The sequence below is a fragment of the Trachypithecus francoisi genome, unplaced genomic scaffold (assembly GCF_009764315.1).
Source record: "Trachypithecus francoisi isolate TF-2019V2 unplaced genomic scaffold, Tfra_2.0 Lachesis_group1, whole genome shotgun sequence".
Lineage (NCBI taxonomy): Eukaryota > Metazoa > Chordata > Mammalia > Primates > Cercopithecidae > Trachypithecus > Trachypithecus francoisi.
In genome coordinates this window covers 162,844,629-162,866,023 of record NW_022681454.1, presented here as the reverse complement: position 1 = coordinate 162,866,023, position 21,395 = coordinate 162,844,629, and the positions used below count along the sequence as shown (strand labels likewise).

Here is a 21,395-nt window from a genome sequence, read left to right as displayed (position 1 = left end):
CAGGGAGCTGAGGATAGAGGATTGCTGAGCCCAAGAGGTGGAGGCTGCTGTGAGCTCTGATTGCACTACAGCACTGCAGCCTGGGTGACAGAGTGAGACCCTGTCTCAAAAAGAAAACGAAAATTGAATTTTAGATCAATAATGAATAATTCTTTTTATGTAAGTCTGTCCCATGTAATATATTCTACCCAGCAACCCAGCCTACAGCTGACACAACTGTCCCTAGAAGGACCTGCTGGTCTCTCTGGCCCTCAAGGAGTGGCTAATGAAATAAGACTTTGTATCTTTGGCCAAACTTGGTGGCTCACACCTGTAATCCCAGCACTTTAGGAGGCTGAGGTGGGTAGATTGCTTGAGCTCGAGAGTTTGAGACCAGCCTGGGCAACATGGCGAAACTCCATCTCAATTATTTTTAAAATTTAAATTAAAAAAAAAAAGACTTTGTACCTTTACAACTAAGAGAAAATTAACCTTTGTAGCTAAGGAAACCAGGGAGCAGAGAATATAAGATAAGCATTTTCCAGCTGAAGCCTTGTCTATCTACAGGATCAGAGACCATGGAGCCTCCACTACTCAAGAGATAGCTGCTACTGAAGACCTGGCCCTAGGTGAATAACGCCGCAGGTAGGCAAAGGAACAACAAAGCCAGAATGGGGAAGAGTGAGCAGAGCATCCAGAAATGGTGGTTGCCAACAAAATAGAACTGCTGAAAAAGGGCATGGCAACTTGAACAGAAAAAGTAATTAGTGCAATTGAGGAGCTTCAATTAGAGCATTAAACTGCTGTAACTGGAACGCAAGAACATGATTTTTTAAGTTTAAAAATATAGCAGAAGTACTGAAAAAGTGTACGGTAACTATTGAGCAGTGAACAGAGGTCTGGAAGTACAAGGGAAAGAAATCTCTTAAAAAAAGCAAACATTTAAAGCCAGGCATCAAAGAAGCAAATATAAAAGAACCAGAAGATGGATCTAGAAATTGTAACTTGTAAATAAATAGGAATTTCAGAAGAAGAGTAAAGCAATCGAAGGAGGAGAGACAACATTTAAACAAACAGGTGACGAAAATTTTACAGAGCTATAGAAAGAGTTTTATCTTCAGAATTCTTTGAGTTTCAAGGAATGGGGGATGAAAACTGGAACACACTAGAGATTCCATTACAATGTTGTAATTCCAAGGGTAATGATAAAGTTCTACAGGCTTCTAGATAGAAAGAACAAATTGTTTACGTAGAAAAAGATTAAGACTGGCTTTAGATTTCTAACTGCAACTTTAATATCAGAAAGTAGTAGGATAATAACTACTGGCAACTGACAGTGTGGTTTAAAAATCAAAACCCAAACACATATTACTTAAGAAACCCACATTAGACCAGGCACTGTGGCTCATACCTGTAATCCTAGCATTTTGGGAGGCTGAGGCAGGTAGATCACTGGAGATCAGGAGTTCAAGACCAGCCTGGCCAACATGGCAAAACTCTGTCTCTACGAAAAATACAAAAATTAGCCGGGCATGGTGGCACATGCCTGTAATCCCAGCTACTCAAGAGGCTGAGGCAGGAGAATCACTTGAACCCAGGAGGCAGATGTTGCAGTGAGCCCAGATCATGTCATTGTACTCCAGCCTGGGTGATAGACAGAGATGCCACCTCAAACAAACAAACAAACAAACAAACAAAACTCACTTTAAACAAAGTGAGAAAGAAAAGTTAAACTTCAGAGGATATGTAATAAGATACTGCCAGTGTGGTGGCTCAAGCCTGTAATCCTAGCACTTTGGGAGGCCGAAGCGGGTGGATCACTTGAGGTCAGGAGTTCGAAACCAGCCTGGTCAATGTAGTGAAACCCGGCTCTACTAAAAATACAAAAAAATTATCCTGGCGTGGTGACAGGCACCTGTAATCCTAGCTACTTGGGAGGCTGAAGCAGGAGAATTGCTTGAAGGCGGAGGTTTCAGTGAGCTAAGATCGTGCCACTGCACTCCAGCCTGGGCAATAGAGTGAGACTCCATCTCAAAACAAACAAACAAAAAAGATCCACCAGATAAATATAAATCAAAAGAAGTCAAATCTAGTGGTCCTATTATTGGACCAAACAGCATACATATTAATACGTAATGATGAAAGGCAAATTGATAACAGAGGTAGAACAATCATAAGTCATGTTCACCCATCATTATAGTAGCTAAACATATAAAGCATAATGTTTATGTTAGGAGATTTTTTTTTTTTTTTTTTTTTGAGACGGAGTCTTGTGTCGCCCAGGCTGGAGTGCAGTGGCGCCATCTTGGCTCACTGCAAGCTCCGCCTCCCAGGTTCACACCATTCTCCTGCCTCAGCCTCCTGAGTAGTTGGGACTACAGGCGCCCGCCACCTCGCCTGGCTAGTTTTTTGTATTTTTAGTGGAGACGGGGTTTCACCGTGTTAGCCAGGATGGTCTCTATCTCCTCACCTCGTGATCCGCCCATCTCGGCCTCCCAAAGTGTTGGGATTACAGGCGTGAGCCACCGCACCCGGCCTATGTTAGGAGATTTTAACACACCTTTTTCAGACTCACATATCTAACAGACAAAATAAATAGAAACAGAGGAATAGAATAAAACAACCAACAAATTTGACCTAAAACATGTATGGAATATTACATGTCATAACTATATTTCTTTTGTGTTTTAATGGAACATTTACAAAAGTTAATCTTGTTTTTGTTTCCAAAGGATACCTACATCAATATACAGGAATAGAGATTTTATAGGCCACATTCCCTGATTCTAATACAAAAAAGAAAATAAAAGGAGTAAATAATGAAAAGGGATACCCCTCAAAAACTCCTCTAATTACCTGGAATAAAGAAACAATATTCTAGGCTGGGTGCGGTGGCTCAGGCCTATAATCCCAGCACTTTGGGAGGCTGAGGTGGATGGATCACTTGAAACCAGGAGTTTGAGACCAGCCTGGGCAACATGGTGAAACCCCATCTTTACTAATATAAAAAGAAAAAAAAATTAGCTGTGTGTGGTGGTGTGTGCTTGCAGTCCCAGCTACTTGGGAGGCTGAGGCACGAGAATAGCTGGAACCCAGGAGGCAGAGGTTGCAGTGAGCTGAAATTGTGCCACTGTACTCCAACCTGGGTGACAGAGCGAGACTCTGTCTCAAAAAAAAAAAAAAGAAAGAAACAATACTCTAAATAACTCATCAAAATGTAAACAAAACTGAAATTACAAACCATATACAAAGCAGTGAGGAAAAAGTTCATACCCCAATATACACAACATAGTTCAAATTATTCCTATGGGAATTCATAGCCTTAAATGTTTTATTATTAAGGAAAAAATTTAGGCCAGACACAGTGTCATTCCAGCACTTTGTGAGGCCAAGGCGGGAAGACCACTTAAGGTCAGGAATTTGAGACCAGCTTGGCCAGTATGGTGAAGCCGTGTCTCTTCAAAAAATACAAAAATTAGCCAGGCATGATGGTTGAACCAGGAGTCAGCGGTTGTAGTGAGCCGAAATTGTGCCACTGCACTCCAACCTGGGTGACAGAGTGAGACTCTGTTTCAAAAAAGAGGAAAAAAATTAAAAAAAATATTTAAAGTCCAATTAAAAAATTTAGAACAAGAACACCAAAATAAACAAAACATTAAATTGGAAGAGAGAATAAAGATGAAAATTAATGAACAGAAAACAAAGTATAAAGGGTAAATCTAAAAGCTGATTCTTATGTAAGACTCCCCCAAAGAGAGAAAATTTCAGGGAAATCTCCAAAGCCTCAACTGCCGCACACCAAGAAAGAACTAGAATTTGAAAACGTGAAGTGAGAGAGGTCGTATGACAGGCAAGGGAAAAGTGCAAACAGCGCTGCTGGCGTGCCTTCTTCCCTCCCACACACTGCCCACCCCAACTCTGGAGGAGCCTATAGGGGTGATACAGTTTGGCTCTGTGTCCCAACCCAAATCTCATCTCTAATTGTAATCCCCATGTGTGGAGGGAGGGAGGTGACTGGATCAGGGGGGCGGTTTCCCCATGCTATTCTCATGATAGTGAGTGAGTTGTCATGTGATCTGGTGGTTTTACAGGGGCTCTTCCCCCTTCGCTTTCTCTCTCCTGCCACCTTGTAAAGAAGGTGTCTGCTTCCCCTTCCACCATGATTGTAAGTTTCCTGAGGCCTCCCCAGCCATGCAGAACTGTGACTCAATTAAATGTCTTTCCTTTATAAATTACTCAATTTCTGGTAGTATCTTTACAGCAGTATGAAAACAGACCAATACAGGGAGATTACAGATTGCAGGTAGGTAACAGGAGCGATCAGACCCCTCCTAACCACTGGTATGGAAGGCAGTGAATCAGGCCTGAGCTGGGGAGAGAGGAAAAACTTTGAATTGGATGAGATACTGAGGTTTTAGTTTAGGTTGGATGGAACTACATAATCTAAAAATGGTAGTGTTGTTAGAATCTGAAGTGGCTGAAAAACTCACGGGATCTACTGGAAAAGTCAACAAGAGCAAGGAAAATGTTTCTGACAAAAAATGCTTGAGGCAAGAGTGGAAGAAAACAAAGCTGTTTCCTGACTACATCCTATTAAGCCCGACTAAGTCAATAAGCCTGTTGTTACACTTGTGTTTCTGGCTATCATTTTCCTTCATTGGACTGGGAGAAATTACGCATCAAAATAATGAATTAATGATAGTAACACATATAATCCTTTGAAGGAAATTAAGAACCATGAGTACATATTGATACACATAAATATATGAATAAATTAAAAGTTTGATAAGAGTATTTACTTAGTCTCAAAGTACCTCCTGAGAGAATACTAGAGAAAGAAAACATAAATTCATGGTGGAGAAGAAGAAAAGATATCATCTTAAATAAGCTATCAAACTGGACAACAACGAATCCAAGGCATGCGCCATCTGACACGAGGAATACAACGTTGCTTCTTGCTTCATTGAATTTTTTTCCAAAGGTGCGTAACTTGAATCTAATAATGAGGAATAGTTTCAAACCCAAATTCTACAATATATCTGGCCTATAAACTTAAAAAGAATTCAAGAATGAGAAATAATTTCCAAGTTGAAGAAGATTAAAGACACATGAGAGTGAAATGCAATGTCTGCTTCTGAATGGGATGGCTTTTCTGTTCTGAAAGCAGGGGTCCCAATCCCTGGGGGCTATCACTGGTACTGTGCCACACAGCAGGAGGTGAGTGGTGGGCAAGTGAGCTAAACTTCTTCTGTATTTACAGCTGCTCCCCATCACTCGCATTACCTCCTGAGCTCCGCCTCCTGCCAGATCAGCAGTGGCATTAGATTCTCACAGGAGCATGAACCCTATTGTGAACTGTGCATGGGAAGGATCTAGGTTGTGCACTGCTTATGAGAATCTAATGCCTGATGATCTGTCACTATCTCCCATCACCCACAGATGGAACTGTCCAGTTGCATGAAAACAAGTTCAGGGCTCCCACTGATTCTACATGATAGTGAGTTGCATAAATATTTCATCATATATTACAACATAATAATAAGAGAAATAAAGTGCATGATAAATATAATGCACTTGAATCATCCTGAAACCACCCCTTCACCCCTGGTTTGTGGCAAAATTGTTTTCCATGAAACCAGTCCTTGGTGCCAAAAAGTTTGGGGACCACTAATCTAGAGGATATTATTGGGGATTGTTATTATTATTAGCAAAATTTACTGATGGCAATATATGAATGTTAATGTCCCAGTTTTGGTGGTTGTATTGTGGTTATGTAGGAGAATGTCTGTGAGATGCCAGGGCATCCCATTGGCAAATTATTCTCAGATGGTTCAGGAAAATAAAAGTTCTTTATATTGTACTAGCAACTTTTCTGTAAGTTTAAAAGTGTTTCAAAATTGTTTAAAATTAAAAAGTTATAGAGAAAGTGAAAAGACTAATTACCAACTGGGAAAAATATTAGCAATGCAAATATCAGATGAGTGGTTAAATTTTTAACATACAAAGAGCCCTTATTAAACTGAGGAGACAAACACTAATCAATTCACAGCTGGGCACAGTGGCTCATGCCTATAATCCCAGCACTTTGGGAGGCCGAGGTGGGCAGAGCAGGAGTTCCAGACCAACCTGGGCAACATGGCAACCCCCGTCTCTACCAAAAATACACACACACAAAATTAGCCAGGCATCATGGTAGTGTGGACTGTGGTCCCAGCTACTTGGGAGGCTGAGGTCAGAGGATAGCTTGAGCCCGGGAGGTGGAGGGTGCAGTGAACTGAGATCATGACACTGTACTCCAGCCTGGGTGACAGAACGAGACCCTGTCAAAAAAAAAAACAAAACAAAACAAAAAGAAGACTAAAAAAGACTAATCAATTCAACTAAGAGAAAATCAAACTGACAAATAAACTAATTAAAAGAGATTACTAGTAGTCAGGAAAAAATGCAATTTGAAATACTGACCAAGCATGGTGGCTCATGCCTGTAGTTCCAGCACTTTAGGAGGCTGAAACGGGTAGATCGCTGGAGGCCAGGAGTTGAGACCGGCATGGGCAACATGGTGAAACCGCGTCTCTACTAAGATTACAAAAATCAGCCAGGCCATAGCGCATACCTGTAATTCCAGCTACTCGGGTGGCTGAGGCAGGAGAATTGCTTGAACCCAGGAGATTGCAGTGAGCAGAGATCATGCCGTTGGACTCCAGCTTGGGTGACAGAGCAAGACTCTGCCTCAATATATATATATATTTTTTATATATATACATATATAATATATAAAACATATATTTTATATATTATACATATGTAATATATAATATATATTTTATATATTATACATATATATATATTATACATATATAATATATAATGTATATGTTATATATTATACATATATAATATATATAATATATATTGGCTGGGCGCAGTGGCTCACACCTGTAATCCCAACACTTTGGGAGGCTGAGGCAGGCAGATCACCTGAGGTCAGGAGTTTGACCAGCCTGGCCAACATGGTGAAACCCCGTATCTACTAAAAATACAAAATTAGCTGGGCATGGTGGCACGTGCCTATAATCCCAGCTACTCGGGAGGCTGAGGTAGGAGAATCAGTTGAACCTGAGAGGCAGAGGTTGCAGTGAGCCAAGATTGCACCATTGCACTCCAGCCTGGGCAGCAAGAGCAAAACTCTGCCTCAAAAAAAATAAAAAATAAAAAAAATATATATATACACACACACATACACACACATATACATGTATATACACACATACATATATACACATATACATATATATAATACATACATATATGTATATCAGATATCATAAGGCACCTACCAAAATAATACAAATGTAAAAGCACAACAGCCAGCAAGGGTGATTTGGGAATGTGGAATGGATATTTTCATGCTTTCATGATAGATAGTTGAATGTTCCATTTTGTGGTATGAAATGTAGCAACATCCATTAGAAATATGCATTCCCCTTGATCAGGAGATTTCCATCCTGAGGAATCCATTCTCTGCATAAGGATATAGAAACAAGAATGTTTATTGCAGCTTTGTTTTTCATAACAAAAAACAAAATAATGACTGACTACTGATGAATAACATTAGTGAAACATTAATGACTAATAATGAATGACTACTAATGAATAATGAATAACAAAAAATGAAATGATTGGGGGCTGGGGGTGTGGCTCATGCCTGTAATCCCAGCACTTTGGGAGATTGTGGCAGGAGGATGCTTGATCCCAGGAGTTTAAGACCAGCCTGGGCAACATAGTGAGACTCCATCTCTACCAAGAAAAAAAAAAAAAAAAAGCTGGGCACGGTGGTGTGTGCCTCCCATGGTGGAAAGGCTGAGGTGGGAAGGTTGCTTGAGCCTGGGAGATCAGGGCTGCAGTGAGCCAATGAGTTGTGATAGTGCCACTGCACTCCAGCCCGGGAGACAGAATGAGAAAGAAAAAAAAAAGAAAAAAAAAAAAAAGAAAAGAAAAATGATTGGGATATGATCATTTCATGGAAAACTATGCAGCCATTAGAATAAGTTAGCTCTATGCCAGTTGACTGAATAGGATTCTTATAATATGTATTTTTGGAGAGGAAAAGCAAGATGCAGAGAAATGTATATGTATAAAATAGAATCCTTTTTTTTTTTTTTCCTTTTTAGAGACAGGGTCTCATTGTGTCATCTAGGCTGGAGTGCAGTGGTGTGATCATAGCTCACTTCAGTCTCAAACTCCTGGGCTCAAGCAATCCTCCCACCTCAGCCTCCTGAGTAGCTGGGACTACTGGTGCACACCACTATGTCTGGCTAATTAAAAATTTTTTTTTTGTAGAGATGGAGTCTTGCTATGTTGCCCAGGCTGGTCTCAGACTCCTGATCTCAAGCAATCCTCCTGCCTCAGCCTCCAAAGACACTGGGAATTATAGATGTGAGTCACTGTGCCTAGCTGAATCCTTTTTTTAAAAAAACTTAATTCCTGTATATATGCACATATGTTTTATAAATGGTTACATGAGCATGTAGAAAGACAGGAAAGCAAGCCACATAGCCATTACATTGGTTAGGAGGGAATGATGGATACAGGTAAGAAAAAGGATATGAAGGCCAGGCGCAGTGGCTCACGCCTGTAATCCCAACACTTTGGGGGGCCAAGGCGGGTGGATCACGAGGTCAGGAGATTGAGACCATCCTGGCTAACACAGTGAAACACCGTCTCTACTAAAAATATAAAAAAATTAGCTGGGTTTGGTGGTGGGTGCCTGTAGTCCCAGCCATTTTGGAGGCTGAGGCAGGAGAAAGGCATGAACCTGGGAGGCAGAGCTTGCAGTGAGCCAAGATGGCGCCACTGCACTCCAGCCTGGGTGACAGAGTGAGACTCTGTTTCAAAAAAAACAAAAAGAAAAGAAAAGAAAAAAAGAAAAAGGAGATGAATGACTTTGATGGTATCGTTACATTTTGACTAATTTCTATCACTCTACACACAGGTCTTACAATATAGGTTGATTGATTACTGAGATGCTAGCAGTGTGGATAAACTAAATGAGAAAGACTGCTACTGTGGAAATAGTGAGAAAAAATCATCTGCTGCCAAGCCTCAAGTAAGAAGGCTGGATCTGAGAAAACCAGCAGCTGGAAGCAAGACAAGTGACTAACATGCTCAGGAAAAAATGTGAGAATGGAGGTCCAAGAAGAGTTAAAGATAAAATCTACAGGGAAAGATTATTTATCAAAAGTGGGTGAAGAGGTGGTGAGTAGGAGAGGAGGATTCCAAACGTAAGAGTCAAGCATCAGAGGATGGCACAGGCCAAGAATGTGTAAAGACTTAGGATCAGGTTCTTACAATGAGAATCACGTTAATGAAAGCTGGGTCTGGAGCTCAGCAATATCAGAGAAGTAAAGGTGCTGGCAAAGCAGTATGGCTGGAGTGGGCCCTCTAAAACTCTTCCTCTTGTATGGCACTTCTAAACCCTCACCATTAAAGGTTTGGGCGGCTTCTGATGGCTGTAAAAAGGGAAGAAAGAGAAAACAAAAGAAAAGTTTCTAAGTACAGTCATACATAGCTTAACAACAGTGATATGTTCTGGGAAATGTGTCATTAGGCGATTTCATCTTTGTGCAAACATCATAGAGTACCCTTATACAAATGTAGAAGCTATAGCCTACTACACATCTAGGTTATATGGTTTAGCCTATTGCTCCTAGGCTACAAATCTGTACAGCATGGTACTATACTCAATACTGCAGGCAATTGTAACACAATGGTAAATATCTGTGTATCTAAACATATCCAAACAGAAAAGACACAGTAAAAACATGGTATAAAAGATTTTTAAAGTGGTACACCTCTCTAGGGGCAATTACCGTGACTGGAGCTTGCAGGATTGGAAGCTGCTCTGAGTGAGTCAGTGAGTGAGTAGTGAGTGAGTGTGAAGGCCTAGGACATTACTGTACACCACTGCAGACTTTATAAACACTGTACACTTAGGCTGCACTAAATTTATTAAAAAAATTTTCTTTCTCCAATAGTATATTAATCTTAGCTTACTGAAACTTTTGTACTTTATAAACTCTATAAAAATCTCTTTACTCCTTTGCAATAATACAGCTTAACACACAAACACATTGTACAGCTATACAAAAATATTTTCTTTATTTATATCCTACTCTACAAGCTTTTTTCTATTAAATTTTTTTATTTTATTATAGATTCAGGGAGTACCTGCCTATGCTTGTTATATGGGTACATGTGTACTGGTGCAATTGAAACTTCTAGAGTACCTGTTACCCAAAGGGTGAGCATTGTACTCAATAGGTACTTTCTCAATCCCTGCTCATCATCCACCTTCCCTCTTTTTGGGGTCCCCAGTGTCTATAATTTCCACCTTTATTTCCATGTGTGCTTATTGTTTAGCTCCCACTTATGAATGAGAAAATGTGGCATTTGGTTTTCTGTTTCTGAGTTCACTTCTGTGAATGGCCTCAAGCTCCATCCATGTTGCTGCAAAAGACATTATTTCATTCTTTAATTTTTTTTTTCATTTTAAACTTCTTTGTTAAAAATGAAGACATAGGCCGGGTGCGGTGGCTCACGCCTGTAATCCCAGCACTTTGGGAGGCCGAGGCAGGTGGATCACGAAGTCAAGAGATCAAGACCATCCTGGCCAACATGGTGAAACTCCATCACTACTAAAAATACAAAAATTAGCTGGGTGTGGTGGCGGGTGCCTGCAGTCCCAGCTACTCAGCAGGCTGAGGCAGGAGAATGGCTTGAACCAGGGCGGCGGAGGTTGCAGTGAGCCGAGATCGCGCCACTGCGCTCCAGCCTGACCAGACAGCGAGACTCCGTTTCAAAAACAACAACAACAACAACAACAAAAACGGGCGCGGTGGCTCACGCCCGTAATCCTAGCACGTTGGGAGGCCGAGGAGGGTGTATCGCGAGATCAGGAGAACGAGACCATCCTGACTAACACGGTGAAACCCCGTCTCTACTAAAAATACAAAAAATTAGCCAGGCATGGTGGCCGGCGCCTGTAGTCCCAGCTACTCCAGAGGCTGAGGCAGAAGAATGGTGTGAACCCAGGAGGCGGAGCTTGCAGTGAGCCGAGATCGCACCACTGCACTCCAGCCTGGGCGACAGAGCGAGACTCCATCTCAAAAAAAAAAAAAAAAAAGACATAAGCACACACATTAGCCTAGGTCTACAAAGGTGTCAGGATCATCAATTTCACTATCTTTCACCTCCATATCTTCTCTTACTGGAAGGTTTTCGGGGCAATAGCACACATGGAGCTGTCATCTCCTAGGATAACAATGTCTTCTTCAGGAATGCCTCCTGAAGGGCCTGCCTGAAGCTGTTTCACAGTTAGTTTTGTTTTTAATAAGTAGGAGTACATTCTAAAATAATGATTAAAAAGTATAGTAGAGGAAATACATAATCCAGGAACACAGTCATTTATTACCATTAGCAAGTATTATGTACCATACATAACTGTATGCTACGCTGTCATACCACTGGCAGCACAGTAGGCTTGTTTCCACCATCATCACCAGAAGCATGTGATTAACACATTACACTATGACTTTATGACGGCTACCACTTCACTAGGCAACAGGAATTTTACAGCTCCATTATAATTCTATGAGACCCCCATCATATATGCAGTGTGTTATTGTTGGAAAAGTCACTCTGTGGCACAACTGTACAAGATTTAAAAATATAGAATTCTAGTGTTATCAAGAGAAAACTGCTACTAAATGCCTCAATGCAAAATAATCATGGCAATATCAACACTAATACTAATAATACTAGGACTGGTTAAGCTTTACTGAGTTCTAAGTCCCATGTAAATACACTAAGCATTTCAAATGTATTACCTCTTTTGGCTGAGTGCGGTGCCTCATGCCTGTAATCCCAGCACTTTGGGAGGCAGAGGCGGGCAGATCACTCGAGGTCAGGAGTTCGAGACCAGCCTGGCCAACATGGTGAAACCCAATCTCTACTAAAGATACAAAAACTAGCCAGGTGTGGTGGTGCACACCTGTAATTCCAGCAACTCAAGAGGCTGAGGCAGGAGAATTGCTTGAACCCGGGAGGCGGAGGTTGCAGTGAACCGAGATTGTGCCACTGCACTCCAGCCTGGGTGACAGAGCAAGACTCTGTCTCAAAATAAATAAATAAATAAATAAAATTAAAAAAAATAAACAAACAAATGTGTTATCTCTTTTAAGCTTCACGACAACCTGAGGTAGGTACCACTATCTCCATTTTACAGACAGTGAAACTAAGGCTTACATAGGTTAAATATCTCTTTTTTTTTTTTGAGACAGTTTCGCAGTTGTCATCCAGGCTGGAGTGCAGTGGCACGATCTCAGCTCACCGCAACCTCTGCCTCCCAGGTTCAAGTAATTCTCCTGCCTCAGCCTCCCTAGTAGTTGGGTTTACAGGCATGTGCCATCACACCCAGCTAATTTTGTATTTTTAGTAGAGATGGGTTTCTCCATGTTGGTCAGGTTGGTCTCGAACTCTCGACTTCAGGTGATCCGCCCACCTCGGCCTCCCAAAGTGCTGATATTACAGGTGTGAGCCACTGCGCCCGGCGGTTAAATATCTTTCTTAAAGTCACATAAGTAGAAATTTTGAGCCAGGACTCAAACCCAAGTCTGTATGACTCTATAGTCTTAACTACTCCCTTTGTACAGTAACTGATGTTTATAATGATGGCTCACAGTCATCTGTAAATGTTAATTTTTTCAATGTCCTCTATTTCAAAAGTCAGTGATACAGACTATATATATTTATTATATATATAATTTTATTTATTTACTTATTTATTTATGTTTTTTGAGACAGAGTCTTGCTGTGTTGCCCAGGCTGGAGTACAGTGGTGCAATCTCAGTTCACTGCAAACTCTACCTCCTGGATTCCAATGATTCTCTTGCCTCAGCCTCCCGAGTAGCTGGGATTACAGGCATACACCACCAGGCCTGCTTAATTTTTTTTGTATTTTCAGTAGAGAGGGAATTTCATTATGTTGACAAGGCTGGTCTCAAACTCTTGACCTCAACTGATCTGCCTGCCTCAGCCTTCCAAAGTGCTGGGACTACAGGTATAAGCCACTGTGCCCAGCCGATACCTACTATATTTTAAGTGTTTTCCTCCAAATAAAAGTTGTTTTTTTAGAGCGAACCGTTCTTTAATAATTCTGGATAGCTGAAACTTTAACTATACTTTTTAGTAATTGGAACTTTACAATTGATTGAAATTGAGTTGCAAATAAAAGTTTTATGAAATGCTATAAAATATATTAGTTGTAAATTCTGAGTACTACATAAATTCTATCTATTGCATTTCCTTGTGAACTTCAATTTTTAAAAAGCCTCTTTAATGTTTTTGGCAGGATTTTTTTTCTAAATAATACTTCAATAAGGACTTTTTCTTGGCAATCCATGTGATTTCCTGGAAGTTACTGCTGAGTATATACTTACTATGTAAACATAAAACTTGATTCTCCTAGTAAAAGCATCAACCATTTCCAAATGCCAATAGGCTTTATAAGCAATTTGCAGCTTGTGAGTAAAGCCATTCCTCTTTTTTCCCCATATTTTCTTTAATACTTTGTAGTATGGGCCACAGACTATTTTCAAATTCTTCTTTGCTTTACGATCCTTCCTCCCCCTGACCTTTTGACTAAACATTTCTTCATTTTCCTATAGTGAAGGATCTTATTTTAAAACTCTGGCCAACTTACCTGATCACATTTCCTCTAATATGTCAACTTAGCCATAACAGCTTTGAACATCTAACCTTTCCTTAACCCCCGTCACATTCATACAACTACACATAACAATATATACAGTTCCTTTTCATTTATCAAAAGAAAGAATCCTTGGGGAATAAAGATTTGACAGCTCCTGTTACAAGATAATTGTAATACTTTAAAAAAGGAGAGAAAGAGAGATGAGACAGATGGTGTACACTGGAGACATGTGGAAGTTTGCTTGAAAAATAGCTTCAGAAATTCAATTGAGACTGAAAAGAAATTATGCAAATCATCATTTTTGCATAAAAGCATTATGGAAAACAAGGAAATTATCTTAATCTTTAGTCTTCCACAATCTTGTCAAAGAGAAAGAATATCAACTGGACTGATATCATCTTGGGTTCACATTTTTTTAAACACTCTACAGCCTTTTATTTGAATTTTAGGGGAAAGAGATTATTTTGAGAAAGATTATTTAAAACATTATTTTCTATATTGCTACACTTAGGTTTAATTCAGTAACATCAATCATTACTAAATTTTTTTGATGAATTACTCAGTACTTTTATTATATGTGTAATTTACATGGGGAAAGCTTTGTAATAAATGTATCAGATACTCTAGCAGATTAATTTATATGGCATAAAAAGATGATGGAATTTAATTTTTAAAGTTATGTTGGCCGGGTGTGGTGGCTTATGCCTGTAATCCCAACACTTTGGGAGGCTGAGGCAGGTGGATCACTTGAGGTCAGGAGTTTGAGACCAGACTGACCAACATGGTGAAACCTCGTCTCTACTAAAAATACAAAAATTAGCCGGGCATGGTGGCATGTGCCTATAATCCCAGGTACTCGGGAGGCTGAGGCAGGAGAATCACTTGAGCCCGGGAGGCAGAGGTTGTTGTGAGCTGAGATCGTGCCACTGCACTCCAGACAGAGTGAGGCTTTGTCTCAAAAAATAAATAAAAATAAATAAATAAAAGCATTAGCTATAAACAGAAGAAAATGTTATGACGGGATCATTTCTACTATGGAATCACAGAATATAGGCTTGTGTTTGATTACACATATGAATTACACAGTTTAGTGGATAAACTGATAAAGGCAGCCAACATCCTTAGCCTAACACTATAATTTAAAAAGAAACCTGCGTCATAATTTTTGAGTCTCTAGTGAATCCATGCACGTTTTCTTTTTGTGTGTATTTTTAAGCTGGCCTATTTAGATGCATTAGAAAAGTTTACCATTATCTTTAAATTTGATCAGAAAGAAAGAAGTCTGAAAATTGATAAATAATCTTTAATATATATAAAGATGGTTACCAAGGAAGATTATGGAATTTCATTTCCCGAAGATGGTTAGATAAAGTGATGGATATTTATCTAGTCTCTCCCTAATACTTTGGTTTAGGTAAAGTTTGCTTGTGCGCAAAAAGACCACTTCAAGGTTTGAACTTTTTTTTTTTTTTTTTCGGAACTAAAAAAGAACTTTATTTATTGAGGGCAAGGGGATGGAAACAATACAAAAATCAAAAGCTTATCTGGTATTTAACTTTCCTTTCTCAGCTTGTCAAATGGGAGTTTAGATTTTATTTTTACATTTGCTAAGGGTCCTGATCTGCTCATGAAATCCTTCTATGGGGGAAGCTGTGGGGCAGATTCCTTAAGCGACCCTTTGGGACAACTCTTATCAGGGAGGAGGGAATTGCTCGTTTCTGCCTACTTCTTCCCTTCTGCTTCATGTGTACTACAAAATAGTCATTGCATGCAATGGTGAGGCCCGCAATTAGGGAAAAGAAATTCTGGAAGCCCACTTTGCCATCTCTGCACTGGTCCAGGTCCTTCATTATTTTGTCCACGGCCAGAGGGTCTTTTTGATTTTCCAAAAATCCAGGGAACTCCTTTTCCATGAGTACTCTCAGGTCCTCCTTTGTTAAGTAGCCTTTATCCCCTGCGAATTTGTGAAATGTAAACATCATGGTTTCCATGGCGTGCTCCATTTGAGACGGCATTTTGGTGTGGTCTGTTGAAGCCTTGGCCGAGGCGCGGCGGACGCTGGGCGAGCTGTACGCGGGGCGGCGAGGCAAGGTTTGAACTTTTAAAATGATAATGGCATTTGACAGGAAAAATTAGTTTTAATAGAAAGGAACAACTCTTATTATTTTTTTCCTCATATAGGTTAAATTTATCTTTGAACTTTGGTCAGATATCTACTAGAGGCATCTAATTTTCAGGCATGTTTTTGTTGAAATTTAACAGTATTAAACAACAGGACTTTCTGAGGCTTGATATGGGTGACCTCTGTTCACATTTGGGGTCCTGGAGTGAGCTGGGCCAGCATGTGTGTTTCTCTGGGCAGGCTAATATTCTAGCTCCCTTTTAAAACTGATATCCTTTAAAATTCTGTCCAGCATTTATTAAGAGGAGAGGCTGAGCACTGCATGGAGGGTGGGCAGGGAAGAGGGGCACAGACTGGAATGAACGGAGGTGGGCACACTCAATCCCTCTCCTATTGTCCCTAGCAAACTAGCTCTGGTTCCAAGATCCCACATCCTTCTCAACAAAAACAAAGCCCTAGAGTGCCCTTTTAAAATTAGCTGCCTTTGTCAGTGCCTGGGTTATTTCCCTTTAAATGTGCCTCTGGACAAGCCTACGTTTGTGTTTCTCAGTTTGTGGTCCCAGCATCATGTACATGAGAATCACCTGATTCTTGAACCCAGGCTGGACCTACTAACTCTCCAGGGATGAGGGGAGGGCGTCTGAATTTTAAACCAGTGTTGCAGATGGTTCTGATTGCATTAAACCTCAAGAATCTCTCCCTGAAGGCTGGGTTAGAATTAGTCTGTATAGAGAACTCTGACTTTCCCCAGGTATTTCATTGTCAAACACAGCTTCTCTAGCCGGATTGGCGTAATCCCAGCACTGTGGGAGGCCAAGGCGGGTGGATTGCTTGAACTCAGGAGTTCGAGACCAGCCTAGCCAACATGGCAAAACCCCATCTCTACAAAAAATTAGCTGGGCATGGTGGTGCGTGCCTGTAGTCCTAGCTACTCGGGAGGCTGAGGTGGGAGGATCGCTTGAGCCAGGAGGTGGAGGTTGCAGTGATATTGTGCCACTGCACTGTAGCCTGGGTGACAGAGCAAGACCCTGTCTTAAACAAAACAAAACTACCCAAAAAACAGCTTCTCAAATGTTCAGACCTGTTTCAAGAAGGCTGGAGGAAGATGCAGTTCAGTTACCTCCTACTCATCAGTCTAACTTTCTTCCTAGCATCCTTCCTGATTGAACTGAAATCCTCGGGGAGTGCCTATAAATATTCCATCTGCTCTGATTTTTTGCCAGACAGTGGAGTTTGCACCACCTTCCCACTACTGCAGACCAAAATAGCCTCTCTGGGCTTGCCTGACTCTAAGTGCTCGGTTTCCTGACAACTATGGTGCCTCATGACCACTTGGCTTTACACGAGGGGATTCCATTGCCCTTAGATGTCCTTTGTGCAGTTGGGATGGAAATAATTAATGCTGGAAGGAACCTTAGATAGAATCCAGTCCACTTCCTAATTATATGGAAAGAGATGCAGACAGATACATAGTCAAAAAGGCAAGAAACAAACATTTTATTGGGTCCCTACTATGTGCCAGGAAGGTGCTATACTAGGTTTTTCATTTTGTCCCTAGTTTTTTTACATCAGGCTTTCGAAGTATATAATATTATATCCATTTGTATAGACAAGGAAGTTGAAACTCAAAAAAATTAAAGAAATTTGCAAAGTCATTCAGTTAGGTAGTGGATCTATAAAAATAATACTGTCATTATTTAAGTACTTACCATGTGTCAGGCATAGTTTTAAACATTTCATTTTTATTAATGTATATAAAATCACCACAAAAACTCTAAGGTAGGTAGTATTGTTACGCCCATTTTACAGGTGGAACTTGGGCACAGAAGACTGGAAACTTGCCCAAAGTGACCCAGTTAATAGGTGGTAGAAACTTTGACTCCAAAGCTCTCTCCATAATCAGGTACACTAGAGAGAAATGGAAGCAGGTACTTATTGTCCAAGTAGGAGATAGGCAGGACTGAAATAAGGATTGGGAGGAAAAGAGAGATGTAAGAAGCACTTCTGATGCTCTCTGGATCATCCATCTGGATGGTAGGAGGGGGAGGGATCAGGGGGAGAAGAGGAAGCTGAAGATAATCTGCATTTTCTTGCTTATCTGGGGAACTAAAGGGATGGTGACGTCATTAACTAAGACCTTGAATAAAGATAAACTGGCATTGCGTTTATGTTCTGTGTTACAGAGCTGGTGTTTAGCTGTTTCTGTAGCTTAACTGTGAAATATAAGAGGAAGAATCAAGAATCATGTGTCCTCATCTTCTACATCAAACTCACTGATTGATAGATTATAAGAAAGACTCTCAATGGAACTTGGAACACTGCCTGCCTGATTTCCCATCTATAGGGCAGTGAGGTACTAAGTATCTATGCAGTTTTAGGATAGCAAGAAATATAACTGCATACTTGATTAACTCCTTATTTGAGAATTAGTCACTGGAATCACTGTGTGTTGGCTGTGAAGGACATAATGGTAAAGAAGACAGACCCAGTCACTGCCTTCAGGGAACTTATATTCAGGTAAAGAAGATAGGCAATAAATAAGGAATCAAAAAATTAGACAGCAAAAAGTGCTGCAAAGAAGATAAAGAGAGTACTATGCTGAGATGCAGTGGTGCAGAGTCCAAGTGACAGTGAGTCTTGTAAGACAAAGACTATGTTTGACTTTAAATTTCAGGCATGATGGGAAGAAATTGATGAGTTTGGAGCAACGTAGTAACTGGTATGTTATGCATTTTTTGTTGCTCACTCTGAATGTTACTATATTCTGGGCAGGATTATGCGAACAAGAGTGGAAACAGAGAGACTGGTTTAGGAGGGCCAGAGACAAAGGGTGATGGTGGCTTAAATAAACTTGCACTGGAGGCAAAGGAAAGTGGGTATAAATTGAAACATATTTTGGGAGAAGCTAGCAGAATTGATGGAGAGGAAAAGGGAAATCAAAGACGATTCCTAGGTTTCTAGTTTGAACAACTGAATGAAGAGTGCTATCATTTACCAATATCATGGCAACTGGAGAAGAAACAGGGTTTGAAGGAAAATGATAATCAGACACATGTATATATATATCCATGTGAAAGCACAGTACCAAAGTTTACCAAAGAGTGCTCTGGACTGGATATTTAAGTGCCTGATTTTTGTCACCACTTAGAGCAATAATTTCTCTACATCTTGTTTTTTCCCATCTACATGGAAATAATCATGTCTGTCTTTATTGCTTCTGAGGGATGTCGAGAAGACAGATGAGATAATATATATGAAAGTCCTTTGAAGTCTTGGGAGGATAAGAACTGTGTAAACCCAAGCTATCATTATTAGGTCACAGGGTGTATTTATGTTTTTCATGGTTCTATTCAAAGTCACAGGGATCTTAAGCACAACATGCTTACATCCCTTCCTTCATGTTCAGTTCCCAGAAGTGAAAAGGTGAACATGCTTCTCTTCCCCAACTGCCCCTTTCCCTATAGTATTGACAGGACTTTGCAATTACTAGCATTATACCAAACTTATTTGAGACAGAGTCTCACTCTGTCACCCAGGCTGGAGTGCAGTGGCACAATCTTGGCTCACTGCAACCTCCACCTCCCAGGTTCAAGCAATTCTCCTGCCTCAGCCTCCCAAGTAGCTGCGATTACAGGTGCCCACCACCATGCTCAGCTATTTTTCTTTTTTTTTATATTCTTACTAGAGACAGGTTTTCACCATGTTGGCCAGGCTGGTCTCGAACTCCTGACCTCAGGTGATCCACCTGCCTCAGCCTCCCAAAGTGCTGGGATTACAGGTGTAAGCGACCATGCCTGGCCTGTCCCAAACTTTTTTAAGACCTTGGGAAGAAAGGACTTTGCCCAGAATATCTCTTTGGGTGATTCTTGGCAGATTATGATAATGATGCTATCTGATTTTAATAGAGATGTACAGATTACAAAGAACCAGCATCTTGTCTCATCTAGTCGTCCCACAACACTCTGAGAGATTTTTTTTTCACCATTTGACAGAAAATGGCTCAGGAGGTTAAAGTAACTTGCCTAAGACTTCATTTTACAGCTGGAGTAACTAAAGCTAACAAAAGTGTTGTGTTCTAAAAACTATATAACATGCACTGGGGCATTAAAAGAACTACAGCCACATCCTGGATAATATTCATGAGATGTATGCCAGATTCTTTGATCACTGCTGTCTTGGGACACATTGTCTTCAGTTCTTTGAAAATGGGTGTGGCCAGGCACGGTGGCTCACGCCTGTAATCCCAGCACTTTGGGAGGCCGAGGTGGGCAGATCACCTGAGATCGGGAGTTTGAGACTAGCCTGACCAACATAGAGAAACCCTGTCTCTACTAAAAATACAAAATTAGCCAGGCATGGTGGTGGGCGCCTGTAATCCCAGTTACTCTGGAGGCTGAGGTGGGAGAATCGCTTGAGCCTGGGAGGCGGAGGTTGTGGTGAGCCGAAATCGTGCCATTGCACTCCAGCCTGGGCAACAAGAGTGAAACTCCGTCTCAAAAAAAAAAAAAAAAAAAAAACACCAAAAACCAAAAAAACAAACCAAAAAAACAAAACAAAGAAAATGGGTGTGATTATTGATTTTTTTTTTTGCCGGGAGTTTCAAGAGCTGCACAATTCTGCCTACGACCTTGTGCGTTGCTCTCTCTAAAATCAAACACCAAACCAAAATAAGAATACAATAAAAATTTTCCCTTGCTTTCGAGTAATGACATGATTAACAGTTTCTTCTTTCCCTTGGGAAGAGACACACTGTGCTTCGCTTTGCCTGGGGTGGGGATATGACAGTGATGTGCAAAAGACAGGCCTTGGAATGGTGGAAACAGAACTGGACTTGGAATCCAGAGAGCTGGGATTGAGTCTTGGTTCAACATTACCTACTGTGTGACCAGGGGAAAATGAACCCATCTGAGCCTCAGTTTTAATAACTGCAAAGAATCCTTATCTGTTTATTGACTGTAATCTTCTGGTCAGCCTCATCTTCATCCATCTGCCCAGTTCCACATGCAGAACTAAGTAGTCACTTTCAGTTTGCAAACTGGACTAGAAATTCTCCATTCCATTCATTCCTTCCGTAGGCTTTCTCAGCTCAAATGCCCAAATACCCGTGCATTTGCTCACTTCTAATGGAAGGGGAAGTGGGCTATGATTTTTGGTGTTCATACATGATGACTCTCAGCATATGAATCTATTTAGAACAAGGCTGAGAAAAGATGACATAGAGGGTTGCTGTGAGAATTGAACTGATGCATGAAAAATGTTCCACACAGTGCCTGGTTTACAGTGAGTGATCATTGTTAGCTGTTATAATTTTTTCATGCTTATGTGATCCTTATGTCTTGAATGGTTCAGCTGTGGCCCTAGCTGGAGACTAGAGGATAAACTGAGACTCCTCTTCAAATCATAAACCTAGTTGGTGGCCGGGCAGAGATTTCTTGCATCTGTTGTAACCCTTTCTTCTTATAACCACCTAGTTTCTGCCCACCTTTGAGGAAGGGTATTTGGGATAACTTTTTGTAAATTGATGGT

At 40.6% G+C, this 21,395-nt stretch overlaps 1 protein-coding gene and 1 long non-coding RNA gene across 2 annotated transcripts in view; both read right to left on the bottom strand.

Annotated features, from left to right (window-relative positions):
* Positions 1-7,365: 7,365 nt before the first annotated feature.
* The window catches only part of LOC117086114, a 29,528-nt gene continuing 15,498 nt past the window's right edge, over positions 7,366-21,395 (bottom strand). Inside the window, exons 3-4 of the long non-coding RNA XR_004438206.1 lie at positions 9,328-9,488; positions 7,366-7,500 (exon numbers count right to left, since the gene is read on the bottom strand). This is a non-coding gene — a long non-coding RNA (uncharacterized LOC117086114). The remainder of the gene's footprint in view (positions 7,501-9,327; positions 9,489-21,395) is intronic.
* On the bottom strand, positions 15,224-15,833 carry LOC117086113 (protein S100-A10-like). The gene has a single exon (XM_033215657.1). The coding sequence runs from the start codon at positions 15,760-15,762 to the stop codon at positions 15,373-15,375; it is 390 nt and encodes a 129-aa protein (XP_033071548.1). The 5' UTR covers positions 15,763-15,833; the 3' UTR covers positions 15,224-15,372.